The 27551-nt window shown below is 35.6% G+C and overlaps 1 protein-coding gene across 5 annotated transcripts in view; it reads left to right on the top strand.

The window, feature by feature from the left end:
• The window catches only part of SHANK2 (SH3 and multiple ankyrin repeat domains 2), a 347944-nt gene that overhangs the window by 86027 nt on the left and 234366 nt on the right, over window positions 1-27551 (top strand). For 3 of the 5 annotated variants that reach the window (XM_084522208.1, XM_084522207.1, XM_084522209.1), the window contains one exon: window positions 15686-15736. The exons of the other annotated variants lie outside the window; for them this stretch is intronic. In XM_084522208.1, the coding sequence (XP_084378334.1) occupies window positions 15686-15736 (51 nt within the window). The remainder of the gene's footprint in view (window positions 1-15685; window positions 15737-27551) is intronic. 5 annotated transcript variants of the gene reach the window in all.

The following is a 27551-nucleotide window of genomic DNA, read 5'->3' on the forward strand; positions in this document are numbered from 1 at the left end:
AGATCCACAAAACTGTCAGTAGCATGAGACTGGTTCTATTTTTAGCTCATGTTACTTAATAGAAGCAAAAGGGACACAAGCATGTATTACAGCCCTATGCATTTGTCATTTGAATGGGAGTAACATTAACCTGTTTCATATGCTATTAGGCATTTTAACATGGAAAAGGGATGATATTAGTGTAATCAGGATACCAATGACACTAAGATCTTCATTGCCACATTTTAAATGCATGTTGTGTGGGAGATTGACATAATCCTGTGTTCCCTTTTCCAGTGTATTTTAAATACCTATGTGAAATGAATGATTGTTTCTTATGTCCATAGGCAAAAAAAAAAAAAAAAGCTTTGCATTAACAATTTCTATGATGAGTTGCAACCCAAGAAGTATCAAGTGGTGTGCAATAAGTTTGTTGCTATTATTTATCTGTTTTTCTCCAAAGGGTTACAAGGAATAGAATGTCATATGTTCAGTCTTGGTATGCAGTAGCAAATAAATTGGAAAACTGGGAATTATTATCTTTTAATGTAATTACATACTGGAATGTAGGACAGGGCTTGAAAAACTTACAGTAGTTTTTGTTTCCCTTTGATCACAGGTATTTTTTTTTTCTGCATATGTATTAGAACAAAATAGTGCACTGTTTTGTTTTATTTCAAAGTTTAAGCTTAATTTCTAGAAGTGGATTGTTCTTCTTGGACTTTGAAATTGTGTAGTTCTGTGCATATTCATACATTTGATTTTTCTGTGGGCTTTCTGGATCAGAGCTTCTAAACTATCTGATGTGAAACTGTAGGCAGAGCAGAGTATTGCAGATCATGTACTTGGTCATAGCCTGTGATTTCTTAGAGCTTACTTTAAATTCTGAGCAGGAAACTAAGCAGAGAAATGTTGACATGTAACTGCTAATATAAGTACTATAGATTGCAGAGTGTTGTGGTCTGGTTCTGTAAACCAGTCTGTAGTGTGTTCTTGCTACTTGCCAGGTAGGGAATGATTGCCACAGCTGCGTCTGTTAAGAGTTTATTTTACAGATTGAACGAGAAGAGCCTTGTAACTGAGCAAAAAATAAACTACCACAGGAACCCCAGGCTATCTTCAGTGCCCTTGAGCTAGTTTTGATTTCATGCAAGAGCTTTGTGGCCTGAACAGTGGGTGCAGGTCATGCAAGAGTGGTTTATCCCCATCTTTCTCCTGGAGATGTCTGGGAGGATGGCAGAGGACAGGTGGAAGGGAAATGGGGATACAATTGGTATGTGTTTGGGTCTTGCCCTATTTGTCACGTTTGGACCAAAGTGTCCCTCAGTGCTCACTTCTTCCTAGCCTGGCCTCTAAATAGGTATTTGCTAGCTCCAGATCAAGAGAAATGGTGCTCACCTTCTCTGCTCACTCTAGGCTGGGACCATTATATCCAGCAGCTGGAGACTGATTTTTTTATTTTATTTTATTTTATTTTATTTTATTTTATTTTATTTTATTTTATTTTATTTTATTTTATTTTATTTTATTTTATTTTATTTTATTTTATTTTATTTTATTTTATTTTATTTTATTTTATAATATTCCTGTGTGTCATTCCATCATGGAGCTGGGTCAGTTACCTCCCCAAGTTCTTAAAGGATAAGTGTGCCATAATGCATGGTCCTTTCTCCATTGCTCTCTGTTTTACTTTTTGATTTTGTTTTTAATAGCTTTCACTGGCTTGAGACTTCTGAGGTAGTGTTCAGGGAAGTAAAATTGTAGCCTGTGTAAAGAACTAATGCAAGCTGATGAGCTAAAAAGCAAGCAGACGAATAGTGTTGCTAGCATGATGCTGGGAAAAAGAAAAAAAAAAAAAAAAAGAAAGAAAGCCTTAAAGCATAATCAGTAGGAAAAATGATTCAAGTATACCAGGGATAATTGCTCTAACTGGAGACAAAGCAGAATGTATTTTTGGATATTGAGCAGGTTATCAAATGAGTAAGAGCTTGCTTTACAAAAAATAAAGTAATTGAGTAGATTATGCTATCCTCAACAATTCTGGTGAAATGCATAAAAGGATAATGCCATTGAGCCAAATAGGCAGATCAAGGGTCACATTATAAGCAGACAGCAATGCAAATACCCCAGACATCTCAAATGCTGAAATTTTGAACTAATATTTTAGCTGAACTAGAACTTCCGATAATGATTTTCGGTTACTCCCTGCAAGTGAAATTGACCTTTGTGTAAGCAGTTGTTGCAATTCTATTTTCACTAAAGTGCAGTGCTGAGGCCTGAAGTGTTCAACTGAATTGTTCCAGCTGATGGCCAGATCCTGTTCTAAGCCTCTGCAGCTCCATTGGAGATACTGGAAGTGGCAAGCAGGCAACCCGTCCCTTGGGAGACCATCTTTCCTAGCTAGATCATGCAGGGTGCCTTCAGGGGCAAGGCCAGAAACCAGAATATGTTGAATGAGGCTTAGGGGATCTAAAAAGAAGATAGTACTTTTGAATTTATATGGGACATGAAATTTGTTCAGTGATCTCTGGCTCAATTTTATACGTCACAGATCCTAAAGCTGAAGAGATTTAGTGTGATCATGCAGTCTGACCTTCTCCATAGTGCAGATTACAGAATTTGTATTAACTAATTCTTGCTGGAACTGGATTATAACTAGAAAAAACATTTTTTCTTGTTTAAAACCTGCATCAATGGATAAATGGGATTTGGAAAACTGTAACTGTCTTGCTATCTGATGGCATTGGATGCATTTGTGAATTTTTCTAGAGTTGGTAACTCCAACCAGCTTGTCTGCTGTACCTGCTGGACTTTGAGTATATATATTTTATTTTATTATTTTTTTTAAGACACCCATTTTAGCAACAAGGTGCAGATCTAAACTATTAGAAAAAACTGTGGGTAGGTAGATGTAGAACCTGAATGAAGTTCAATTCAATTTAGCATAAAAGAAATCATGTAATTTGCTAGCATTTTCTATTGCTGTTTTATCAATATTATTGTAATTTTAAGTGTCTTGGTGCTAACTTATTGCAGGGTCCATTAAAATCCATATCACTATACTTTCTGTAATTGCATGCTTTTATTTATTTATATATATATTTTTAAGGAGGGTATGCCCTGTGGAAGTATGTGCATTTTAATCATTATTTATATATATGTGCCTGTGTGTGTATGTGTATATAGATAAAACAAAACAGGATTATTTGGATGGCAGTACCAATATCAGAATATTAGAAGGCCCACACCTAATAAAACGAGGCAGGAATTCATCAGTGCAGATATGAGACAGCCCAGTAAGGGACAGTACAGAAGGAAAGTTGTTTGAAGTATTGTACAGAGAGTTCTAGTATTCCTGAAAAGCTAACACATTTTCTTTAGAATGTTTTTCAGCATGAGCCTCAAGAGCTCTCTAAGACTGGGTTGAACACTACACAGGATTTCAAACAATGAAGCAGTGAAGTCATGTCAAAAATAGATGTAGGCCAAATGGAGAAATAGATGTGTACAGAATCCCATGGCTTTCTATTTCTCCCATTTACAATGGTGAGAACACAGGACAAGAGATGAAAGAACATGAAATAAATGGTAGAGATTAAAAAGAAAAGAAAAAGTAGAGATAGGCAAGAGTAAGCAGGAGTTCTTGAAGAAATTTCCTGTAGTTCCCAAAGTATTAACAGATATTGACTAAAAAATAAAGGAAGTGAAAAAAGGAACAAACTTGTATGTAATGTACATTCTTATACTGAGGACTTCATCACAGGCCTTATTCTGCACCCAGTGATTTATTTACCATAATGAGACTACCTGTATTACACAAACTTAAGGCTATAGGAAAGAACATTTCTGAACATTTCTTCTTATCTGCCAATGTATATATTAATGGATATGTTATTGAAAATAATCAGGTTTAATATGACTTCTACCTGGGAAAAGGAACATCTTCTATGGACTAATTGGATTTGGATAAGGGCAGCCTTCCAAATGCAAATGCAACTTGCTTTCATTGCCAATCATAAAATAATTCACTAAGCATTTGTATGAGCTTAGTGATTGTCAGGGATAACATTTTTCTTTTAGAATGGTTCAAATAACCTTTTCAAGCTACGCTTTTCAGTAATTGTTAATATCTTCCATTTTTAACAAATTTTTTACACTTCAGTGACTCCCTTACTTGGAGCTCCTCTGTCTATTATGCTAAATTTATATAATTTTACCCTTGTTCTTAACAGCTAAACATACTGGTTTTCTTCCAGACAATATTATTTATCAAAATTCAGTTGATGTTCTGTTTTCCATTCAATATACAATGGTTTGGAAATTTGCTTTAAGAACCCAGGCTTCAGTGAAGAAACTTGTTTTAGTATTTTATGAATAATCTGATTTTAATATCATGTTATTAATGTCAGAATTTCAGTGAAAATTGATCTTGTAATATGCTGTCTCTTCAAAAGGAAACAGTGTCCTCAGAGAAGACCATTTGTTGTCAAATTACAGATGAGGCTTGATAAAGTGATAGGCTTTGAAGCATGCTGCTTTGTAATGAGTGTAATACTTCACACTGTATTTCACACTGCTCACAATATTTCACGCTGTTGTTGTTACTCTGTTTATATCTTAATCTCATAGACTGGTGTTCCGATGTCTGAGTTGACAGCCTTCCCCTTGGAGTTTGCAACAAGCATTGTCTTTTTCAGTCAAGGTTTTGTCACACTGTGGAAGGTACCTTAAGAGTAAACACTTCCTGAATGTTTAAACCAGATCTTCTTAGGATCTTGGACAAAGTTATCAGGGAGCCCAAGGCAGTTGAAACTTCTTGAACTTTTTCTGTCATTCCATCTCTATTTTAATGAGCTGATGTTTGGAGAATTTTTGTTTGTTTGTTTCACTGCCAGATGTTCAGTTCATCGACAAAAATGTTTTTGATGACTTTTTCCATATTTTGCAGTTTTGAGGGTTGCTGAATCAGTTGGATGTCTGTTTTTCTAGTTTCCATGGTTCTCTCCGGTCACACATGATAGTTCTAAATAATATATATGTTATTTGTTGCAGTAACCTTTTTAAAAAGATGTCAGACAAATTGTGTTATCTAACTTCGCGTATTTTCAGGAATAGTTGAAATGTAAGTTATTTCTTTACATAATAATATACAACAAAATTTATGGATAGCATATGTCATTAAGGGATGTCAATTTTAATTTCTTCACTTCCCAAGTTAGCCAATTAGACGCAAAATTTTATTTGCTAGCCTATCTAAAACTTTATTTGTATTTGGCTATAGTTATACGTATAGATATAAATACAAATAAGTAAGTTGGTTCATTGTTTTCCACCTCTTTCTCTGGAGCACTTCTCTCTGCTTTCTCTGTTACTTGGCCAGACATCTTCAATGTGGACAGTCTCCCACAGCCTGCCCAGGGCGGTATAGTTACACGGACTGCATAGCCTGGGAATCATGGTAATGTGTACCAGGATTGTTTGCTCAGGGTGTCTCTAAACCTCTATGATGTTTTTTTCTCTTACCCTTTTTATGTGTGTCTTGACAATTTCATATGCAGTTTTGAAGTCAAAATATTATTTTCTGCTCCATCTTCTATGTAATGTTGCTGAAATAATTGTTAAAATTTTTTCATAAAAGACAATTATGATAGTGTCTTGATTCAGAAGAGGTTGCAAAGTAAATTTTATCCAGGAGAGTGGCTATAATTAAATCCATGCTGAATGAAAACAACAAAAGATTTATTAAATTGAAGAGGCAAGAGGAGATAATGACCTTAAGTTTGCATTATTTGTGTAAGTGTAGAAGTATCTCTGTTTTGCTTTTAAATACATTTATTTCTGCTAACACCAGAAGATTAGGACCTCAGTACTCTAGCAAAGATACTGGCTTAAAACTATCATTCTAGCTGTTTGTTTTTTAGAAATAAGGAAAATAAAATGACCTTATTCCTCCATCTAACATATTCTCTTACTTGATAAATTTCCTTTCTTTGTATCTAATCTTTTGTATTACAACATTTCCTACTTGGTAAACTGCCGCTTACATCTCTTCAGAACATCTGCAATAGCGAAATTAAACATGAACTCTGGTGTGTTTTCACTTTTAAATGTACCTTATGAAATCTATAATTTAACACAAATCATTTATTTATCCTGAAGAAATTATTTGTTGCTTCAGAAAAAGCCTTTCAAGTGCAGACTGTCAGCTTGCTTGCTGGTTTGAGTCTCTCTTTCCTTTCCTTTGCTTTCCTTTCCTCTTTATTTATTTATTTATTTTTATTTTATTATTATTATTATTTTAATCTATCATCCAGCCACTTCTAGCATTTCTGGTACTGCAAGCACCAAGGTACATGTGTGTCTTGACCTCAGGGATTTTAGCAGATTGAAATTAATATTTTCATGTGTATTATGTGTCCTATTCCTGCATATCCTGCCTACATGAATGCTCCTGCAGAGATGAGAGCCCTCCTAGACTCCCTCCCATGGGTATATGCTCTCATGCTGTACACCCTGATCCTGCCTCACTGTCTTTGCCTTCAAAAGGAAGTCCAATCCCTCCTTATTTGTCCATGTAGCACTTGTCCAGAGTTCTGGGGTCACATCATGCAGGAGGTCAAGGAGCCATGAGCCCATGGATTTTTTTTGTGTTAGTTCAAATTTATCTTTACCCTTCTTTTGAGGGCTTAGCTTTTTATTTTGGGTCAAAGCATGGCTTATCTTGCCAGCTTCATTAACACTCTCAAGAACGCCAGGTGCTAAAGAGCTCTATTTTTACTGTGCATATCAAGTGTGTCTAGTTTCTTGTGGCCTATTTTTACATATTTCTTCTCTAAGACTAGGAGAAGCCGTGAAGAGAACAAAGCGATTAAGAATAGCCAGAGAAAATGGCTGTGATATTATTATAGGAAAATAAAGGGAAGGATATATTTGTGTGATTCCATTTCTGAAAAGCCAGGGAATTAAAACTAAAGGCATGAAATGATGCATATGAAAACAAATAAAATAAAAAGCAGAATAGTGCATTTTGTTAGCTATATTTCATCAGATAATTGACTATTTCCAGATAATTCTATGAAAAATGTTTTTAGATCTTTGAATAAAGGATCCTGAAGTACCAGTAGGTCAGAAATTTACTCTGTTATCCACCAGTATTCCAGAGTGCATTCTTTATTTAGCATTCAGTGTTATCCGCACAGTTATCTGCACAAAGGGAGGAGATATTTTTCCCAGAGGAAGAGATGTACATTCTATCTGGGAGTTTGGCTTAGCATGGTAGTGCCATATCTTAAATATGTACAAATGGCTAGGTGGTAGGGAACTCGGAGGGTGGAAAAGAGATTGCTCTGTTGCTTTGTGCAGAAGCCGTCAGACAACAAAGGGACTCTGATGCTTACCTAACTGCACAGGGCAAGGGCTGGGATTCTGCTCTGCAATGGTTTACATACATTTCGTATTTATGAAATGAAAATCAGAAAGAAAAAAGAAAAAAAAAAAAAAAGGAAAAGAAAACAACAACAACAAAAAACAACTGAGAACCACTTGTGATGACCTGAAGTATAGCAGCAACTTCTGGACACTCTTTTTGTCCCTTCAACTCTTTCTAGTTTGATGCATATCCAATACTTTGGTTGATTACCAGGAGCTGAGTACCTAAGACAGTTTTCCCTATGCATCTTAGTCTTGTATTTTCTTTTCCCCAACCCTGTAACTTCAGGGATATCTATGTTTTCTGAAGGCAAGCTCAGAAGTTTCTACATGTGCTCAGAAGAAACGTGGGACAGCACTTACTCTGAAACACAAAGAGCTCAGCTTTGTGTTGAACTGTGTTTAACACCAGAAAGCCTCCAAGCAATCAGGTTCAGCTAGCTTAGTTATAGCTAGCTTATGGTTCTGTGCTACTGTATCGATACAGTGACAGTCTGGCTTGAGGAACAGCTAGAATAAGTTCACTTGTCTGCCCCAGAAATATGTCATCAGTTTGTCATCTCCTGTAATATCTACAGCCTTTTCTTCAACACAGCTACCAAGTCTTTCATATCCCACATTGGATTTGTCTAACTGCTAATTACAGCCATAATGAGTATTTTATGTTTTTCATTTTAATTGCATCTTGCCTCTTTCAGATCATTTCTCCATTTAATCATGATTGCTTTCACGATTCTTTTGTTCATTCTCACCTTTCCTCATTTTTCTGTTTTTGCCTGTGCCAACTTCTTTCCCGTTCTCTCAAGTCTGGTACCTCAGTGCTGTTCCATTTTTTTCTTCTCCATTGTTCAGCTTCTATTCCCATATAAGATACAACCTTTTCCTGTGTCTGAGGAACTTGCTGAGATTTCTGCCTGCTGACTTGTCCTTTGACTCAGCAATCTTGTAAGAAACTGTAAACTTATTGGAATAAGGAAAATACTTCCTTTGTCCCCCATTTTCAAAAAGTAAGGCTGAATTTCACCCCTGCACAGGGTAATCCTCTGTACTTTTTTCAGAGTCTGACTGGTACAAAGCTAAAACTTGGCTTATGTTTCTCATGCCACAGTGCATGCAGAAGTTGCAGTGAATGCCAGTAAATTCTGAAAGTGATGTATGAGATACTTGAGCCTGAAGTATTGTCAGTGCCATGTATCTTTATGCTGCCGTGTTGCAGCTACTGGCAGAGGTGGCCCTGTTTTATAATAGCAGTGGACTGCTAGCAATGGAAGAACAGTTCAACGCTCCTTGAAGAAAAGATTATATTAGGGAAAATGAGGGATTACAAGCAGTTGTAAAATACGTTGTTGGTCTTCGACTGGATCCTTGGAGTTCTGTGTGTTAGTTCTGAGACATTTATTTTGGAGTTTAGAAATTAAAAGTAGCTAAAAGGGAACTCAGGAGTCTGCTGACATTCTTCCTTTCTAATTTGCACTTAGGACAGAGTGTTTATTTTTCTTTTGACCCATTAGCTTAACAATGTTTATTCAGATGTCTTTGTAAGCAACAGATGCACAATCTTACATACGAAGTTAATCAAAAGAGAAAACAAAATGTAAGAACTAATCTAACGCTGTTTATTTCAACTAAATGAAAACAAACTTGCATTAGCTAGATTCCTAATATAGAAAATGACATGGACTTTCTAGCACAGAACTTTATTTTTCTCCTCATGGTAAATAATGCAGTCATTGTTCACAGGCCACCTCAAGTGTCTTGAAAAGGACAATGAAATGTAAGGTTCTGTGGGTTAACAGTGCTTCTCATCTTTCTGTGGAGTACCTGTGTTGTATTAGCCAGTAATTCTGAAGTGAGTTTCTGGCAAAAAATAAATACACAATAAAGCATATTTTTGACCTGTCCAGAGATTTGGAGGGAGTAGCACTTGATAAAAACTTTTTGATTGTATAGTGGTATTAATTATGATCAGACCTTCATAGAATTTTGGTTTTGTTCATTAACTTCATTTTCTTATTAAAAAAAAAAAGGAAAAAAAAGTGGGGGGGATGGGGGCTATCATCATACATAGAAGTCTAGGGGTTCCCCCTTTGAAGAACATGCCTCTTCTCCACAGTGTAGAGCTGCAGCCCAAGAGGGTGGAGAACCTGGTATCTCCCAAGCCTGCGATGTTGAACGCAGGGTCCCTGTATTATGGAATGAGCTGGTTGCCCTGGTGACTGCCCGTGCTTTGAGTGCTGTAGTGCAGAGTCCCCTGGGCTGGCAGTGACCACCCCACTGGTTGTAGGTACCTGGGAATTTCTATGCCCTAGGCACTTTTCTTTTTGTGAAGCCTTTTGTATCTCTGTTTTCTGTCCATGGCTACTTCTGAACAATTCTCATTGGGAGTTGATGCTATACCAACTGATGAGGGAAATGGTTCCATTGATGAGGGAAATTTTATTGTGTTTAGACTGTTATGCAAGCGGCAGGTCATGTTCTGCATTAAAGAAGTGTAAATCTGGATGAACTCCACATAAATTATTACGGATTTAGGCTAGTCTTAGGGTGTGTTTGGGTTTTTGCTTTGAGAAGAAAAAAGATAAAATCTATTAAGTCTGTTCCTGGCAGCTAGTGGACTGCATCCTATGCAATCTGAAAAATAACTGTGTCCTGTGTAGATTTAAAAAAAAAAAAAACTGCTTCTCTTTTGATTTACATCTTTCATCTAAGTGGAAAAAAAAAAAAAAGAAAAAAAAAAAAAAAAGGAGTACGTTGGATGTAAAGAGCTGTTCAAAACCAAAGATTCCTCATTTAGTTACAATTAATGTTTGGTAATGATGTATTCTTTACATATGAGGATAAAATTGTAATGTACTTCATGTATCCAAATGTTTCTATCGATCCAATGCTATATGCTGATTAAAATCTAAAATGACTTGAATAATACTAGGTTCATGTATGGTAGCATTTTTGCTGCCTTCTGAAAAAGTTACAATGACATAAGCTTCAAATATAGCTTTTATAGATTACACCAGCATATGGCTGAGACACTTTGTTATATCCCTAACACAACAGGCTCTAATTTTAGAATGTCCTTTACTGGTTACAGCTAAATTGTTTTTGTGATATGCTTTTATTTGAGAGACGTAAAGGGTGTTTTTTTGTTTGTGTTTCAATAATCATGCTCAAGTCCATTGAGCTTTGTGGAAGCTAGAAAGAAATAGGAAAACAATGAGTCATTAAAATACATGCTGTAAAGGATTAGATTCTCTATTCTGGTTGAATTGCTTCCAGGCGCTAAGGAGAAGTCAACCCAGTATCATATCACAGTGCTAAAGAAGTCTCAGAATTTTGGCAAGATTTTTCTGTCTTTTTATTTTTTATTTTTTTTTCTCGCCTTGATAAATACTCCTAAAATTTGACTTAAGGAGCCCTACTCATCCACGCTACATGACAGGCACCTATAAAGGTAAATTGGACATAATAACATGGGATGGCACTGGTGCAGTATCATTTGACCATTAGTTAATATCAGTGTTAAAGTAAGGTGTGTTTCCAAAACAATGTGTAAATCCCTGTTACCCAAAATGAGTATTTTACCAAGTTGTTATAGTGAACAAAGCTATGTTAAGGGTCAAAATTTTGGGGTGCAGGATTTATTTCATGGGATGTCAGATTAGCACACAGATAAAGTCTACAGATTGTTACCAAATAAATAACAGTCTGTGACTTACCTTCCTTATGCAGATCTGTAGATGTTGGGGTTTAGTTATGACACATACCGTAACCATTTTGTTTCATGATAGAGCCTTTGCATTTATATATACTTCATAAAACCTACAGGGTGTCCGTTTCAAATAGCTTTCATACTTCTGTGTTAAGCTTTTATAGCCTGCTTACTTCTGATGTAGCAAGATGTGAACAGATATGCTTAAAAAAAAAAAAATCCAGATCAGGTGGTTAATTGTTTTTAACACATGTATAAAATAAAGTCATCAGAGTCTATATTCTTTTTTCCTCTGGAAAATAAATAAATAAATAAATCAGTGCAATAAGCACTGACCCAAAAGAAACTATAAATCAGAATCAGTTTTCTATGTTTAAAGATGCTAAAGATTTTATCTTTTATCACATATAGATTTGGGATAAAGTCAGTATAGTTTGCCTGTGAAGAGAGGTGCCAGTTCTGAAATATTTGGCAAAATATTTGAGTACCTATTTTATGTCCTTTTTCTATAATACTACTGTGTCCTGGATTAGGAACAGAAGCACAGGAGATCTCAATTATTCAGCCCAAATGAATAATTGTGTTAAGGATTTTAAGTATGGGTGTATAATGTCCTAATTATATTAAAATAACTTATTTTAAGATTTATTTTTTTTTAATCAGTTGATTTCAAATGTAGGGATTACTTTTGGCAAAGAAACATCTCCACACATTCCATGGAAAATTTTATGTAGCTTTATAGCAAAAGCATCATGTTTAAAGAACCCAGGATCCTGAGAATCAGAGGTTAATATTGTTTGAGGATGTGTTTGTGCTGGGGACAAGTAGAGATCTATCTGCAGAATTCATCAAGAAGGTACAATGAGAGTAGAGTTTCAGCCTAGATTTATGTGAACATTAAAAATCTATTAGTAATTTCCATAAAGGCCTTACCCTGTTCTCTCTGACTTTGGCTCTTGTTTCCCATCACTAAGTGATGTGTTCATGGATGGCTGCAGGCTGTATTGCTACTACTTGATACAGTTTAGATGACACGCTCCAGACTTTACTCCAGCAGATCTAAAAGAGAGAATTTAACTGAAAATTCATGAAGAGAAATACAACTGAATTACAGGAAAATGAGCTGCTCAAATAGTGTTTTATGTCAATCATGTTTCTAATCATGTAAAAGATAATGTGACTCTCCTAGGATACTAGCCAAATTCTTACTGAAAAAATATTGTTGAATATTTTTGGTGGAGGTTGTTATTAATTTTGTTTTCTTTCTTTGTCAACAATATACTTTTCTCATGGTACTTAAAATATCTACCATTTATTTTTTGTCTTAGTCTTTCTGACAGTCAAACACATATCTGAAAGGGCTGCAAAGGTATATGAAACTAATAGATTTTTTTTTTATTTTTTTTTTTTTTTTGCCACCTAGAGAAAGGTGTACTTAATTTTTCATTCATTATTTTACACTTTCAAATTTCCCATTTATGGCAAGAATGTTTTCTATTGTAATTTGTCATTCTGAAATTTCATGAAATTGAATCTAGGGTTGCAAACAGAATTTTTGAGTTTAACTGATTGTTGGTATGATTAAGTAGTTAATAAAAGCAACCTTTTTTTTTTTTTTCTTGTAAATATCTTGTCTGAAAAATAAACATCAGTTTTCACTGAACTGAAGAATCTTTTGCTGTATATTTGTGGGGGAAAAATGCATAAGATATGACCAGTATAATGATTGTTTTTAAAAAGTGTTAAAGCTGTTAAATTCTTATAAAGAACATTAATGCATGGATATTACAACATCCTTAATATCTTGCAATATATTGTTTAGGTACTTGCAATATAAAGTTTAGGTAGATTTCACTGAAAATGTATCCATGGTGCTGCTGGGTATAAACCTGCAGAAATGATGCACACCTCTACTGTTCACATTAGCTTGTAGGTAGTGTATAACTTCTTAACAGCTAATGGGACGTGTAGTTTCTCATTGAGATTTAAAAATGAATTTATGATTTCTGATCTTACTGTTTGCTGTTGTATTTTCCTAAATAGACGTAATAAAATAATTGTTATTGATCACAATATAAAGTAAACTCCATTGAAGCTTTCTGTTGAAAATAAATATGGTGACAGCAATAACTTCTACCCTCACTGAAAAAGTATTTTATTAAACTTTAAATTTTTTTCTATGCTTGACTGTTTTATGGCCAGGGTGACATAGATAAAGAATGAAATTAAACTCCAGATTATAGTCAGTGCTACAGCAAACAGAGGCTTTTAAAAATAGAAGTTGTTTTTTCTCAGGTTTGTGCCAAAGAACCTGCTATTATTGACAGGGAGGGAGAATCCTCTTGACTACAAATAAAGCACAGGCAAGGGTCGGTGCTTTTGCCATCATCCCAGAAATAGGCCCATTTACAGGTTAGGCTGCACCAAGCACCTGCAGCCAGGAATGGGGCTGCTAGGATCTGAGCAGCTCCTGCAGTCTGCATGCCGGTGTTGTGGAAGAGTCAGGAGTTCAGGGAAGGCTATGAATGATCCTCATTCTTAACTGCTTCCCCTTGATTTGCATTTGATTCTGAGCTGCTTAACCACTGGTGGATTATTTCAATTTTCCTGGTGAATAATGCATGAGGGTATATAAGTGGATGTTCCCTGGCTGAGTGGGCTGCAGATGAAAAGTGTCAGCTCCTTTGCAGCATTAATGTGCAATTTTTTCTCAGGTTAAAGCTGTAGAGAACCTAGATAAGCTTTTTTTGGATAACTCCTACAAATGCCAAAATATTGGCAATGTTTGCTTTTTCTCTTCTTTTCCATTTGAATACCTGTTATTACTGTGAAAAAAAGTCAGTTGCCAATTTTCCATTAAGAATTTGTTTTCCTCGGGACTCCCCTTCAAGATTCAGTGCTACATTGTTGTACCTGCTGCTTAAGCTTCCTGAAAAGTGACAGGAATGGGGATGTCTTTGTTTCTCTGCCACTAAGGTTAATTTGTTTCTCCAGCTCAGGAGACTTTGCATTGATCTCTCTTGCATCTCCTTCTTATTCTTCAGTATGTCCCCAAAGGATAACTGGGGTATCCTTCTCCTCGGTAACTTTGAGGCACAGATATGTACAATTCTTGTGTATAATATATCCAGTATATCATACAGGTAGATCTAAACACAGTGAATCCTGTAGTAATTGAAGCAACCTGTGTTGCACTTATAGGAAAAAGTCTATGAATCTTCTCTTATTAAGCTACCGAGGGTCAGCTGAGTGTCTCAGTGGACACTTGTGTCAGTCTCGGGAGTAGACAGAAAAGATTAGAACTTAGGCAGTGTTCTTATTAGAATGACCTATTAAAAATTATCCTTTTGTATTCCAGAATGGCAGGAAATTAAAGCACAGTCACTCTTCTCGTTGCCTGTGGTTAGGCTTATAATTATGGAGCATCTATTCACGATCATAATTTGATCCCTAAAATGTCGAAACTCTGAAACTTAGGCCATGGGCCATTCTAAACCAAATGTTTAATTGAAATGGTCAGATGTGTAATGAGAAGGCTTTCAGGGAGGTATGCGATGTGTTGGTTATTTTGGAAAACGATGTTTATTATGAGTCCAGTGAAAGTGGAGTTAGAAACAGCTCATGCTACTGAACCAAACAGTCCTAGAAAATATAACTCTTCAAAACTCCCCAAATATAACAATATCATTTGAGTTTAGACATCCAGACATGAACTATAGATAAGCACATTATAAAGTAATGCTTTTAAGCTAAATGTAGCTTGACATATAACAAGATAAAATATTGAAAGCTTGTGAAATTATAGAGATGGTATAGTAAACATGACATAAAGTTGTGCAAATGTTTAAATAGCAGCCATGGTTTAATAGTTATGATAACAGAACTTCACAAGTATTCTGAAACAGCCCTATGAGTATTTTGTAGACTTTTTGTTGTATTTGGTATTTATATGCTGAAATTTGCGGTGAAAGATTTGGCAAAATGCACGTTCTCATTAACGTTAGTTTTTTAGCTTGTAAAATATAAATTCTCAAAATATAATCAAAGAATAATAGAAAAGCAAAAGAGTAAAAATGTTTTGAGGAAATTAGATTTATTTTAATTTTTATTTTTTTTGTGATGGTGTGGTGTTGGTGGTGACTTGTCCACCACTACGGAAAGTGGTCCCAGACTTTCACGTGTGGAACTCAAACACTGCAAGTGAAGCAGATTTTTTTTGTTGTTCCAGTTGTGATTCTAAGATATTTCAGTCTTCTAAGCTCTGTATCACCATCTTCTGCTGTCCTTAATTACTCCTAACACTCTTCATTACCTTTCATTACCTTTATCATTATCTCATTTTCATCACCTCATTTCCTGTGCAAAGTGACAGGGGCAGCAGAGTGGGAGAAACGAGAGCTCACTTCCTCATCTCCTATAAATGTTTATTTTGCCCATTTTTCCATTTTCAAGTCATGCCATAAGAAGAACTTCACTTACATAAACTTCTGCTTACATTTTTTCCCCTTAAAATCAAATTCTGACACCTAACTTCTTAATGTTGCCTTCGTTCCTTGCCCTTCCTTCTGAAAGGATCCTGCTTCCTATATCCAAGTAGAAGTCCCCGGAATCTGTTGCTGTCAGGTAAGGGTTAAACCATGGTCATTTTTCTCTTTGGGGGTAATGGTAGAAAGGTGTGATTTTGGTGCTTTTATTCCTAGTGAAGGAAAATTAGTGAAACACAGAGGTATATTAGGAGCATAGCTGCCCCACAAGTTAAGACTTCACAAATCCCTGTTCTGTTATCTTGAGCCTGTTTACATAGGCTAAATTGAGTCTCTATCAAAGATCATGGGCTCAGAATGACTTTGAACTCCACCTTTGGTCCTTAGTATGTTGAAAAGGTGGATGGAATTGAGGGAGTATTTTTGGAGTAAGATGCTATTCATTGTGACTAGTATAGAATAACCTGTTTTTAATGTTTTATATTATGTTCATATATATGAAATTAAATATCCAAAGTTGTGATTAAAAGTGGTGTTATCCCAGTCAGTATGTCAAACAGAATGCTAGGGGGTTATGTTTTGTTATGATGAATGACTGTCTTGGCACCTCTCATTTCCATGTCCCAAGCAGACCCAGGTACGCATGCAACCCCTTTCTCTCCTTTGTTCCTTTGCTGGGTTTCCCATGGAGGAAAGCTTGGCTCACAGGCCAGAACTGCAGCGTGCCCTGGTGCACCCCAGTCTGAGCCACCCACATTGGAGCTGCTCAGGGTGGAAGACTGCAGGATGCATGGTAAAGGGCACCTAACATGTTGACTAGGGCTAGACTAGGTCTATCAAGAGTCTGATGTACTCCAGCAGCACTAAGCTGTTGTAATGGGCCAATGTAGACATCACCAAGAAGCCCTGCAGAGCTTAATTTACTTCAGCCTTTGTCCCCAGGAGAGGGAGTACCATAATGGATCAGAGACAATGATTAACAACAAGGCATACAAAGCACAGCCTTTGGGTGGAGGTGCTGTTGACAGTAATGACAGGCATTACTTAGATTTCTATACCATAGCACATGATTAACAAAGCCTAACACATTCTAGGACTGATGTGCAAGTCTTTACTTAGTTGTTGGCAACCCTCTGTATGAGGACCAGTGAAAAGCAATCTTAATCAAACTTAAACAATTGTAATTGAATTATATTTAAAATATATATTATATTTAAATTATATATATTTAAAATAACAACCTTATCTTAACTATGATGGAATACTGGATATTTATACTGTCTAGTAAAAATAATGCAGTTCTGCACCTGATCTCATAGTCTTGTTGCAAGTATTTCAGCACAGTTTCCTTATATTGGAGTCTACTCTATGTGGCCCTATCCACCTCTATTCTTTGGAAAGCCAGTAAATGTGCAGCAGAAGAAGGGCAGCATGTATTTTGGAAATTTCTGCTTACAAAATCAATGTTTTATGGGTTGGGCCAAATTAGCATTTTTCTTCAAACTGTAACATCAGAACAGTAGCTCAAATGACAGACATCTATGCAGGAAGACCTTATAAATGCAGATTAATATGTACATTGCAAGAAATGGGGCAAGCTTCCTTGCATAATGCTCAGTTGATCTGTCTCCCATCCACTATAGAACATTAGCCATTTAATTTTGATACTGTCATTTATTTTATTATGTTTTTTTGGTGTGAAAACCTAAAAGCAAATTGTTTGATTTTAGTGTTTTTGATGAGTAATAAATAGGATACTGATTATATGTAAATATTTCTATTAGTATAGATGTAGTGTTTTAATACAATTTCTTTTAAGATAATGGTTATAGCTTAATCTGTACTGACATTTTACTTTGCATTAATATATTGGTATTTTAATGTGGTTTGTAATTGAGTTGTTAAAAGGAAGACTCCGAATTTCATCACACAATCTAGCCTGGACTTTTTTTTCAATTTTTTAAAAAGAATAGCTGCTTAATTTTTATTCAAAGACACTGGAAATCATAAAGGTCCTAACTTTAAAACTTTACTGAGACTGTGGCCTCACCGCTGCACCAAGGTTTATGAGAAGTCTGCATGAGCCATGCAGAGTTCCAGGGACTCTGCAAAGCAGGGGAATGTTTCTAAAATATATGACCTCAGATTTACCTGTTTTTTTTATGTAACATTTTTATGAAGAACAGTTTTACAAGGAAAGCTTATATAAAGGATTATTGGAGTATGTCTACCACATATTTGTCTGTGGACATTTGTATGCGCGTCTGGGTATACATGTATGCATATCTATTTTTATGGTGAAGCAAGTGACAAAGCCATTTTAATAAGTTCTCCAATTTTTGAAATAGAATGCTTCAAACATTTCAATAGATAACATTATCTTTTTTTTTTTTTTTTTTTTTCTTAATTTTTTCCAGTGTCCTTACTATTATCAGAAGTGTAAAGGAAATGTTAAACTTATTCTTATCATAGGTATATTTTGGCTATACTGTTCTGGCACTTTAACTCTACTTTATCTTTTTGTGCATCTGAGTTTCAGAAATGGATGTGACTAGTAGTTTGATGCTGGATCAAAGAAAAGATTTTCAGAATATAAATACATGTTGCACAAACAAAGACCACATTCACAGTTTTCTAAAAGAAAACAAACAAACAAAAAAGCACACCACAAGACAAAGCAAACAAAAACCAACAACAAACCAAACCAAAAACAAACCAACCACAAATAAACTTCTTTTAAAATCAGTAGGGATGAATTAACCAGTACTTTTATACATCATGAATATCAGGCACAGTTCGAGATGTTTGTTTTCTTAAACGATTGCACAGTATTTTTTGCTGGAATAAATCACGTTGGTAGCCTTTTTACTGTAGTAGAATTTGTCCTTTCTACTATAATAAAGTTTAAAGATAAGTCAGTTGAACTCCTGGTGAGAGGCATTCAGTTAGAATACATTTAATGATGATCCTTTATCACTGTTATATCTCAGAGGAAAAAAAAAATAATTGTGTAGTTGCACGTTGTTATAGGAAATAACTGAGACACAGATCAGCATTTATGAAGATTGACACTGTTCAGTAACTACAATATTGGTGTAGTTGACAGCTTTTGAGTTTGCCTAAACAGTATTGACCAAGTTAGAACTGGTTAGATTTTTTTTTTTAATTATTATTATTATTGTTTTTGAGAAGAGTTCATTATGAGTGAAGTTAAAGTTTTCATGAAAATGTTTGTTTCATCAACCTCTGAAGTATTCTGCAGTGGCTACTCCACTTCTTGTCCAATGTAAGAAGTGTTCTTATTTGTGTCTGGAGACAATGGTTCATCTCCAATCTCCTATCATCATTTTCTCATAGTTCCCCTTCAAACTCTGTTCTACAGTCAGATATCTTTTTTAAATGTATATTATGCTAATTTAGCCAAAGTGATGGTTTGATGTGCTGTAATATGAATGTTTTAAGACTCTTCCCCTGAGCCTTAGCTAAAATACAGGATGTTTTCAATGCAGTTTCATTAGGTTTAGATATTCTTGCTTTAAAGTTGTAATGTAGAGGTTGTTTTTTATTTTTTTATTTTTATTATTTTTATTCAAACTGTGGTATAACTTGGATTACAGGTTGTCAGAATTAAATTGTGCTGCGTTTTCTACCATGGTTACAGCCTTTGTAATAAAATGTATAGATGTACTATGTTCTGTTTTTATTAGAAGTTGGAAATTATCTGGAGAATCGCTTAGTTTTATGACATTTTTTTTTCTTGTCGGAATCTGCCATGACAATTACTTAACAAGGAATTATAACCTCATAGATTTCTAAATCTTTTGTCTTTGCCTGATGAAGTGTTTGTAAATGCAAAGTATGGGGTGATCGTCTTACATCTATGAAAAGGGCACTGAGAACTGATCTAATTCTTGAATCTATGAATGTACAATAGAAGAGAAATTTATACAAGATGTCTTTTGGGGGGGACAGTTTTAAAAGGAGAATATCCCAAGGGTTTACAAAGCTAATGAGCAAAACTACTAGTCCTGCTTCCTTCCTTCAGCAGCTTTGAGTTGATCCAGACTCAGCTGAGCTGTTGATCCATTCCCTAAACTGAGTGAACATCCTGGGCAGTGGCTGTTGGTCCAAGAGGCACAGCAGAAGCAAAAGTATGCCTGAGCTGTGCCCATCATCCAGGCATCCCTGAGTGATGGCAGGAAAAGCCCCACTGGGGAAATCTGGGTCTATGCGTGCTGCTGTGAGGCAGCCCCAAAACCAAGGAGCACAAGACTTGCCTAAAGTCGATTTTGTACAATTCTTTTCAGTGTAGCGCTCAGGACAAAAATCTTAATCTATTAAATAAGAAAGATGAGCCTTTCAGAATCTGAAGAAGACGTGGTTTTGTAACCAATCATTTGAGCAATTTGGAACACTAGATAAGCACAAATCATATTCAGTTATTGAAAGCAAATGACAACTTTCCAGTAACAGCTTCAAAGCTGTTTGCTGCCTTCTGTATTTTCAGAGGCTTCTCACTATGTATAAGGGAGGTTACACCAGGACACATCTTTTGATATCATCTGACATTATGCAGTGCACCCATCACATTGCATCATCATTGAAATAAACACTGCTCCGATCATGTCTTTTCCTTCCATTAAAGCTTAATAACAAAAATTTAAATTGCACTTGAGACTGAATGGATTCCTACTAGTTTTCTTTCTGTATTTGGTTTCAAAGGCTAGAGTAAGTAGAGATGAAAAAAAAATCTTTGCTGAAATCAGCAATCTTAATGAACAGTTGTGAAGGTTCAAAACTTCACTCTGTAACTTACTAGATGCTTCAATTTTCAAAATTTAGCTGGAGAAATCAGATTTGGTAAAGATATGGTGTAGTACAGCAGCTAGATGAATGTTATTATTCCAGCTTACTATTTTCCTGCAGCATTTTGTGTGGGTGTTTGCATCCTGTTTAGCTTTCCACGTCTCAAACATTTCCAGTTTCCCCTGGGAGATTTTTTCACAATCTAATGCACCTCATTGTCAAAATCTAAATCAGTCATATTTTGATGCAATGAAGAGACATGATAGAATTGCCAAATAAATAAATAAATAAATCAGAATTCTTCTTTCATGACAGTCCTTTTATGCTTGAATGGAGATGATGTTCAGGTCAGCACCCAAGCCCTCATGTTGTGGGTCTCTTCTGACTTGGAATACTCTATGTGGTGACAGTAAGTCATATTGTGGTACAAGGTCTGCTTCTATGCCTTTTTTGCCATTGTTTCAGTGGCATACTACTATATTGCATACTCCTCTCTCTTCACATTTGGTTTTGTGTAATGTCTGTAGGGAACTTAAGCAGTGACTTGCACAGTAAAATAGAATGAGTAAATTATTTAAAATAGGTATAGTAATTTTAGTGTGATTTAATAATTAAAAACCCTTTTAAGAAAAAGCTAGCTCCACAGAGACCTGTGGGAAAGTACTGCAAACCCTTGTTTGAGAACCAGTGGCTCTGACCAGCAGCCCCGAAATTTGTGGATTCCTGTGAAATGGTTAGCTGTGACAGTAACAGGAAGATCCTTTCAAGCTGCCTATAGTCCCTGGTGTTTATGTTAACCATTTAGCATGAATGTTGCATTCTGATTTGTAGACTAGATTACAGGAACCATTTGGCATAGACAAACTTCAGAAATCTGTCTCTTTATTTTATTTTTAAGCAGTAATTTTTTAAATAAAATGATGTCTCTGTCGAGGCAATTTTCTGTGAATGAAATGTCAAAAACAAACAAACAAACAAACCAAACAAATCAAATATTCCAAGTATGACCTTTTTGTGACTCCAAGAGACTTTACTTCCAGCCCCGTTATCACGATTTCCCAGTGCTTGAAGATGCAAACTGAATGTCCTTTTTTTCTTTCTTACTACTTTGCAAGTTCAGGACTAAATTATTATAAGCTCAGATGATTAAAACATTACCTCTCTTGTCTTTCCATTGTTCTCTTTTAAATAATTGTTTTATAACACAAATACATCTGATAACTTGAATTTGTTACTTTAAATAACCAATATTTTATTAACAAATCTAGGCTTTTATATAAAATGTGAAATACTCACTCTGTACATGCTCATATAGAGAGAGTTAGAAAAGCCTAGTGCTAGCAGTTTGTTTTCCACATACATAGCTATAAATCTCTGCAAAGTCCACTGTAAATTGAGATGTTAACTTCAGATTACAAACAGCTTCATTTAGGAAACCATGCAGAGAAAGGTATTGCCTAAGGATGTAAAAATATTTTATTTCCCTGAGAAAACAAAGTGGTTGCTATGGGACAGAGAATTATCTAATGATGGCTTTACACAGATGCATACTACTGGACAGAATTAGAATATTCAAACCACAGTGTGCAAAAATGTTGATTTTTTTCTGATGTTTTTGAATTTTTTTTTCTTAGTGTAGATCTAGATACGTTCAAGAAAAATAAAGAAGATATTTTTCTGTAGGGTACAATTTAATTGTTTTTTTTTTGTTCTAGTCCTCCAAGAATACTGTGTAAATGAAACATATTTGTTAAGTCAGGCAAGCTTTTAAATACCTATGAGGAAAAGCGCTGTCCTTTTGAATGCTGAATGATGTTTTTTTTCTAAGTTACCAGATAGTACAAGTAACGATTTTATGTGTAGCAATATAGTTATAAACCAAAGCAATAACTCAGTTATTCCATAAATTTAATCACACTCTTTTTTCACCACTCTCTTTGAAATGAGAGAAGCATTTAAATACTGATGTTTGAAATATTACTGTGTTCAGTTTGAAAAGTGCCCTCAGCATCATCCTTTAACAACCCAAACACAATTATTGAATTAAGTCCCATTGTGGTGTCTGGGGGTGTTTGGCTGCGTGAAATGTGTTGTGACCCATCACAAACCTTCTAATGAACTATCTTCCCCTCCATGCATGTGGAAGAGCTGGGGGCCTGTCTTTTCTCTTGCTCTTTTCCCATGTGATATTCTGGGACAGCAACTTTTAGCAGCCTCTGTCCTTCCCTATATGGATGTGCTACAGTTCCACTCCAAGGGTACCTACATGGAGACTGGTAAAACTAATTAGTGACTATATTTAAACACCATATGAGAAGGGTCATAAAAATGCTGGAGTTTTACAGGTAGTGGATGCCTGATGGTGTAGAAATATACATTTCTATGATTTATTTTTTTTAAGCTGGTTCTATGCCTGCGTCCCATTGAAGTATATCTTTTAGAATTCAGTGGAATGGACACAGAAAATATGCTTTCTGGTAAATCCACTATCACTTAGTAGCAGTGCATTTGTGGTCATTTCTCATTTTGGGACGTGATGGCAAGCTGAGATACCCAGAGACTGTGCAGAGATTTCTCAAGTGGTTCTGCATGGAGTACTGTGAGTAAATGATGGCTTACTAGCTCTAGCATAATACTTGCCTTGCTGCATCCTCCTGACTTCAAAAATCATGGGTATTAATCTTTCCTTTTACTCTTTGTTTTGGTAACATGGTGCAGAAATGCCCAAGTCCAATGTTGATTTTGCTCTGCGCTTGCTGCATTCAACTGGTTATGTTGCTTACATGAATTACTTAACACGTGTACTCTTAAAAAAAATGATTTTAATGTCCTTCATAGCTTATTATGAACATTAACTTTTAATGCCTGTAGATTAGTAATGAGTAAGGTCCTTACCAGTGCTTGAAAAAAGTTGGCCTCTTCTTGAATGAAACAAATATAAAAACTGTATTATACTACTTGTTTTCTATTCCTTACATTACTTTTTTTCTCCTAACAAGCTTGAGGATCTCAGAAGTCTTAGCTGTCCAGATCATGCTTGAAATTCCTAATAGTTGTGTGTGGCTTGCATGAATGCATGCAAAAATTGCTGCTCTAGATCATCCTACTCACGGCACAAATAGCTAAGAATGTGATCTTGTAACCTGATTAGCACTCTTGTATCCTGCTAAATTCTTTGAGTGTTTCTATCAAGCTAGATAAGTCTTAGTTGTGGTGTTTAAATTTTTCTCTTAATGTACTGTATTTTGAGAAGTAACTAAAATCAATGGACTTTGCTGTTATGAGAGGTCACAAATTTTGTGTGTGTTTGTACCCCAGTTTACTCAGAAATATCTATGATTACTGCCATAAGTATTAAATTTCTGCTTTGTTTATTATTCCTGTCTCCTTCCCCCCCCCCCCTTTTTTTTTCCATATAATTTAAAACTGTTCCCTGAACTTTATCTCTTATTAATCCTTAAATTCCTGTCAAAAAACTTCAGCCATCTTTCACCATCTCCTTACTGCAATTCATTCATTGCAGGCGTATCTGGAGCTGCAGTGCTGTTGTGTGCCAGCCAGTTCTCTGAATTGCCCATTCTGACCCTACTTCTATGTGCTGTTATGTGCTTATGTGGTCAGTTCATCACTGCTAATGTGACTGCTCTAGATCTTGTCTTTTTTTTCCCCCTATCCTTTTATTCTTTATGTGTTTGCATGTCTTTTCTTTCCAGTGCTCCCAGTGGTTGTGTGTTGCGGGGTCTTCTTCTCTTTTGTCACAGCCTCAAAACATCACCTATAGTAGGAAGGTTCTTAAAAATGCAGAATATTGATAGATGTGAAGTAATAATATTGTAAAAGCCATTATCTATATACCTATGTCATCATTCACAGAACTTTAGTTATGACATAGCTCTTCTCCCTCCCCCCTCCTTTTTTTTTTCTTTTTTCTTTTTTTTTTTTTTTTTTCTGTAAAGGAGAGTGACAGAATAGATAAGAAAGTTCAATTTAATTCACAGCCAAAGGTTTTCACAGCAACAATAGTTCTGACAGTTCAGCCCTTTAAGAAGCACAGATGAAAGTTCAAATCAGTTGGTAAGGCTTAATTAGTAAGATTCTGAAATCAATCCAATAACTCCAATCTAAAATTGCCAAGACAGAGTAATATGATTTTAAGGAGAAATAATCTGTATTCCCTTTATGATGTTGCTTACCACTAGCATTACATATTGTCAGATAAGGCAATCCATTCCTGTCAGTTAATGATCAGAAATGTTCACACAATCTCTTCTAAAAATCCAGACAAACTGTAAATACTAAGTGTCTTAATCACACAAGCTGAAATAAAATTACGATGTAAAAGAAAACCTTGTCTATTGTTTTTGGTAATGGAACAGTGAACAACTAGTTAAAATAAATTCTTGGTTAATATTTTTAACTCCACCTACTGAAATACTGACCATATTTGAATAGTGAAATAGAGGACTCATTGGGTTGTTCTGCTGCAGTTTTGCTCTGGAGAGTATGCTTCACAGAGGTTTCTGTCCACAGTTGTGAAACTTGTCACTTCTGCTCCACAGATATTCCACTTCCTTGATGGATCAAAGAAGCAACTTGTTTCTCTATTTATTCTGCTAAGTTTGGGTTGTGATATGATATGGAACAACACTAGAGGTAGGGATGAACTGCTCCTTAGAACTTTCAGGTTGAGATGTGACTTGCGAGCATGATGGGCTGTGGAGAGTGACTTTCCAGCTGTCTGGCTGTTGTGGACCAGGGCTGCATCCCCTTTCTTTGCTCCTTCTGGTTGCATGCTTAGAAAAAGCTGCAAACTATGATTGTTCAGAGGGATGTAAGGAGAAGAGAAGGAAAGTCATTTACACTTTTTTTTTTTTTTTTTTTTTTATGATCTTCAAATACTTTCTATGCTTTTTGTACTGTTCTACTCTTTTAGTTAACTTCCTTAGGGTTGTTTCTGTTGCTCTGTATTGGTCCTGTGTTTTGCATCATTCAAACACTCCTTTATTTCTTGACTGAAACTTTGGTCCCACTAGAGTCCATGGCAAAATATGTACCATTTTTCTTGGGACTAGAATTTAAGCTTTTTTTATTATTATTATTTTCTTCCTGTTTATTAATTAACAAACTAGAATAAGACATCTCTTCCAAATTAAGCCAATATTGAAACTTTTGACTGTGTGTGGTATAGGATCTTGCTCAGAGCATTTACCTGTTACAATATTTCCTACATAAATTTATAAAACTAATTAGTCACTTCTGCATCCTAATTGTTTTCTGCATTGCTCTTCCCTGCTGTGTGTTTCATAAATCTTTATGTTAAACAGGGGCCTGGTATTCAGGAATTGATATTACAGGTATGGTTTAAGAGGCTGTAGGAGTTGCTTAATATCACTTCACTCCTCCAAGTAATGTGCAGCATCCAAATTTGTTGTTTTCTTGGTTGTATATTACATATCATACCCTTTCCTGAGATCTGTACCCTTTCTGAAACTGTCATTCCTAAGTATCTTAAAGCAGTAATCCATTTTCATTTTCTTCACTGAAAGTCTGTTTCAGACTATATCTCCCAGATTCACTAAGAATCACTGGAATTTCTCTGTATTTTCTTCCTATCTTCCAGTTATTCCATTGCCATTCATACTTCACTTATTGAACTCAAAGGTGTCCTGTGAGTCCCATTTATTTCTCCTTTACTGTTGGTAATTCCTTTGATGTTGCTTGCAGCTTCCTAATGTAAAGGAAAGCATGGTCATATCCGTGGGAACTTAGATTGTGTCATTTCTAAATTTGTTGCCAAATTCTAGAACAGGAAATATTAAGAATTAATTGAAAATTTACTCTTGCAGTGTTTCCATAAAAAGTTCCCCAAATTCATAGTTTTCCATTTATTCTTGTTCTGTTCTCCCACCCTTCCAACACCCGCTGTTGTCTGGCTGAGGGAGGGATCTTAGGCTGCTGATTCCTTTCCTGACCTCTGATGGAAAGGCTGACTTGCACAGCATGGGAGTGTGAGTAGTCTTTGGCTGGGGTTCCCTCGCTTCTTGTGACAGAGGCTATGGTACCCTCTAGGTGGTTCAGAAGCAGTGGTTCCTCTGCAGCAAAAGTAGCTGGAGGTTGCTTGCAGGACTGCTGCACTACAAGCTTTTGGTGAAATTGAGTCCGGTGCCCTCTGGCTCAGAGTGGGATCTTTCTTTCATTTTAGGTCTCTATTACAAACATTAGTAAACAAATGAATATTGCAAGAAATTTGAATTCACTTTTCAGGTGAAGTTTTCTACTGTAATATCCTAAATACATGTTTCATGTTACTGTATCTATCTGTTCTGTCTGATTCCATACTATTTATGTTTTGATGCACAGTATATTCTTCATGCTTATATATATATATATATAAAGACATGTTATTCATGGTTCTCATACATGAAATTATGTCCTTAAATATACATGTATGAGTACAATCATTATTAACTTAGTTTAGATGTGCTTCTAAGGATTCCTCAAGGCATGTTCCAATTCAGTTATGCCCCTGCAACATCTGCAGTGACCAAGGAGCTGGACTCAATGATTCTTGTGGGTCCTTTCCAACTCGGAATGTTCTTTGACTCTATGATTCTATGATCCTAGGTGTTTAGTGCCACATGGTCCTTCCTGTAATGAAAGTTTGGATGCATACAGTAGTTTCACATATGTACAGGTAATAACAGCATGCAAAATGATTTCTCTGCTAACCACACAGTCTGAAATTATTCTGAAACATCAAGGATATGCATCTGAAATGCCATGGCTTAGTAGAGAACAAAATATGCAATTTGCTTATTTATGCAATTACTCTCCTTTCTCTGACTCCATTCTTTTTTAGAGACTTGCATTGCCTTTTCCTACTAGCTTTATTTGCATCACTTCTTGTCCGGAAGAAAGCAGAGTTATTTTGAAACTTGAACATGGAAGTCAAATTTTATTGTAGTACTCTTGATGTCCGGGGGTGTGACTGCCAAATAATATCCAGAACTTCTATTTTCATAGTAATGTCTTGGATGTCAGCCATGCATTTTCTGCTGAATTAATGAATATCATGTAGCTACATCCACCACTGCTGCCAGAAATGTAAGAATAAGGGGCAATATTTCTGAAATAGTATGTACACGAGA

Source organism: Aythya ferina, assembly GCF_964211825.1.
Source record: "Aythya ferina genome assembly, chromosome: 5".
NCBI lineage: Eukaryota > Metazoa > Chordata > Aves > Anseriformes > Anatidae > Aythya > Aythya ferina.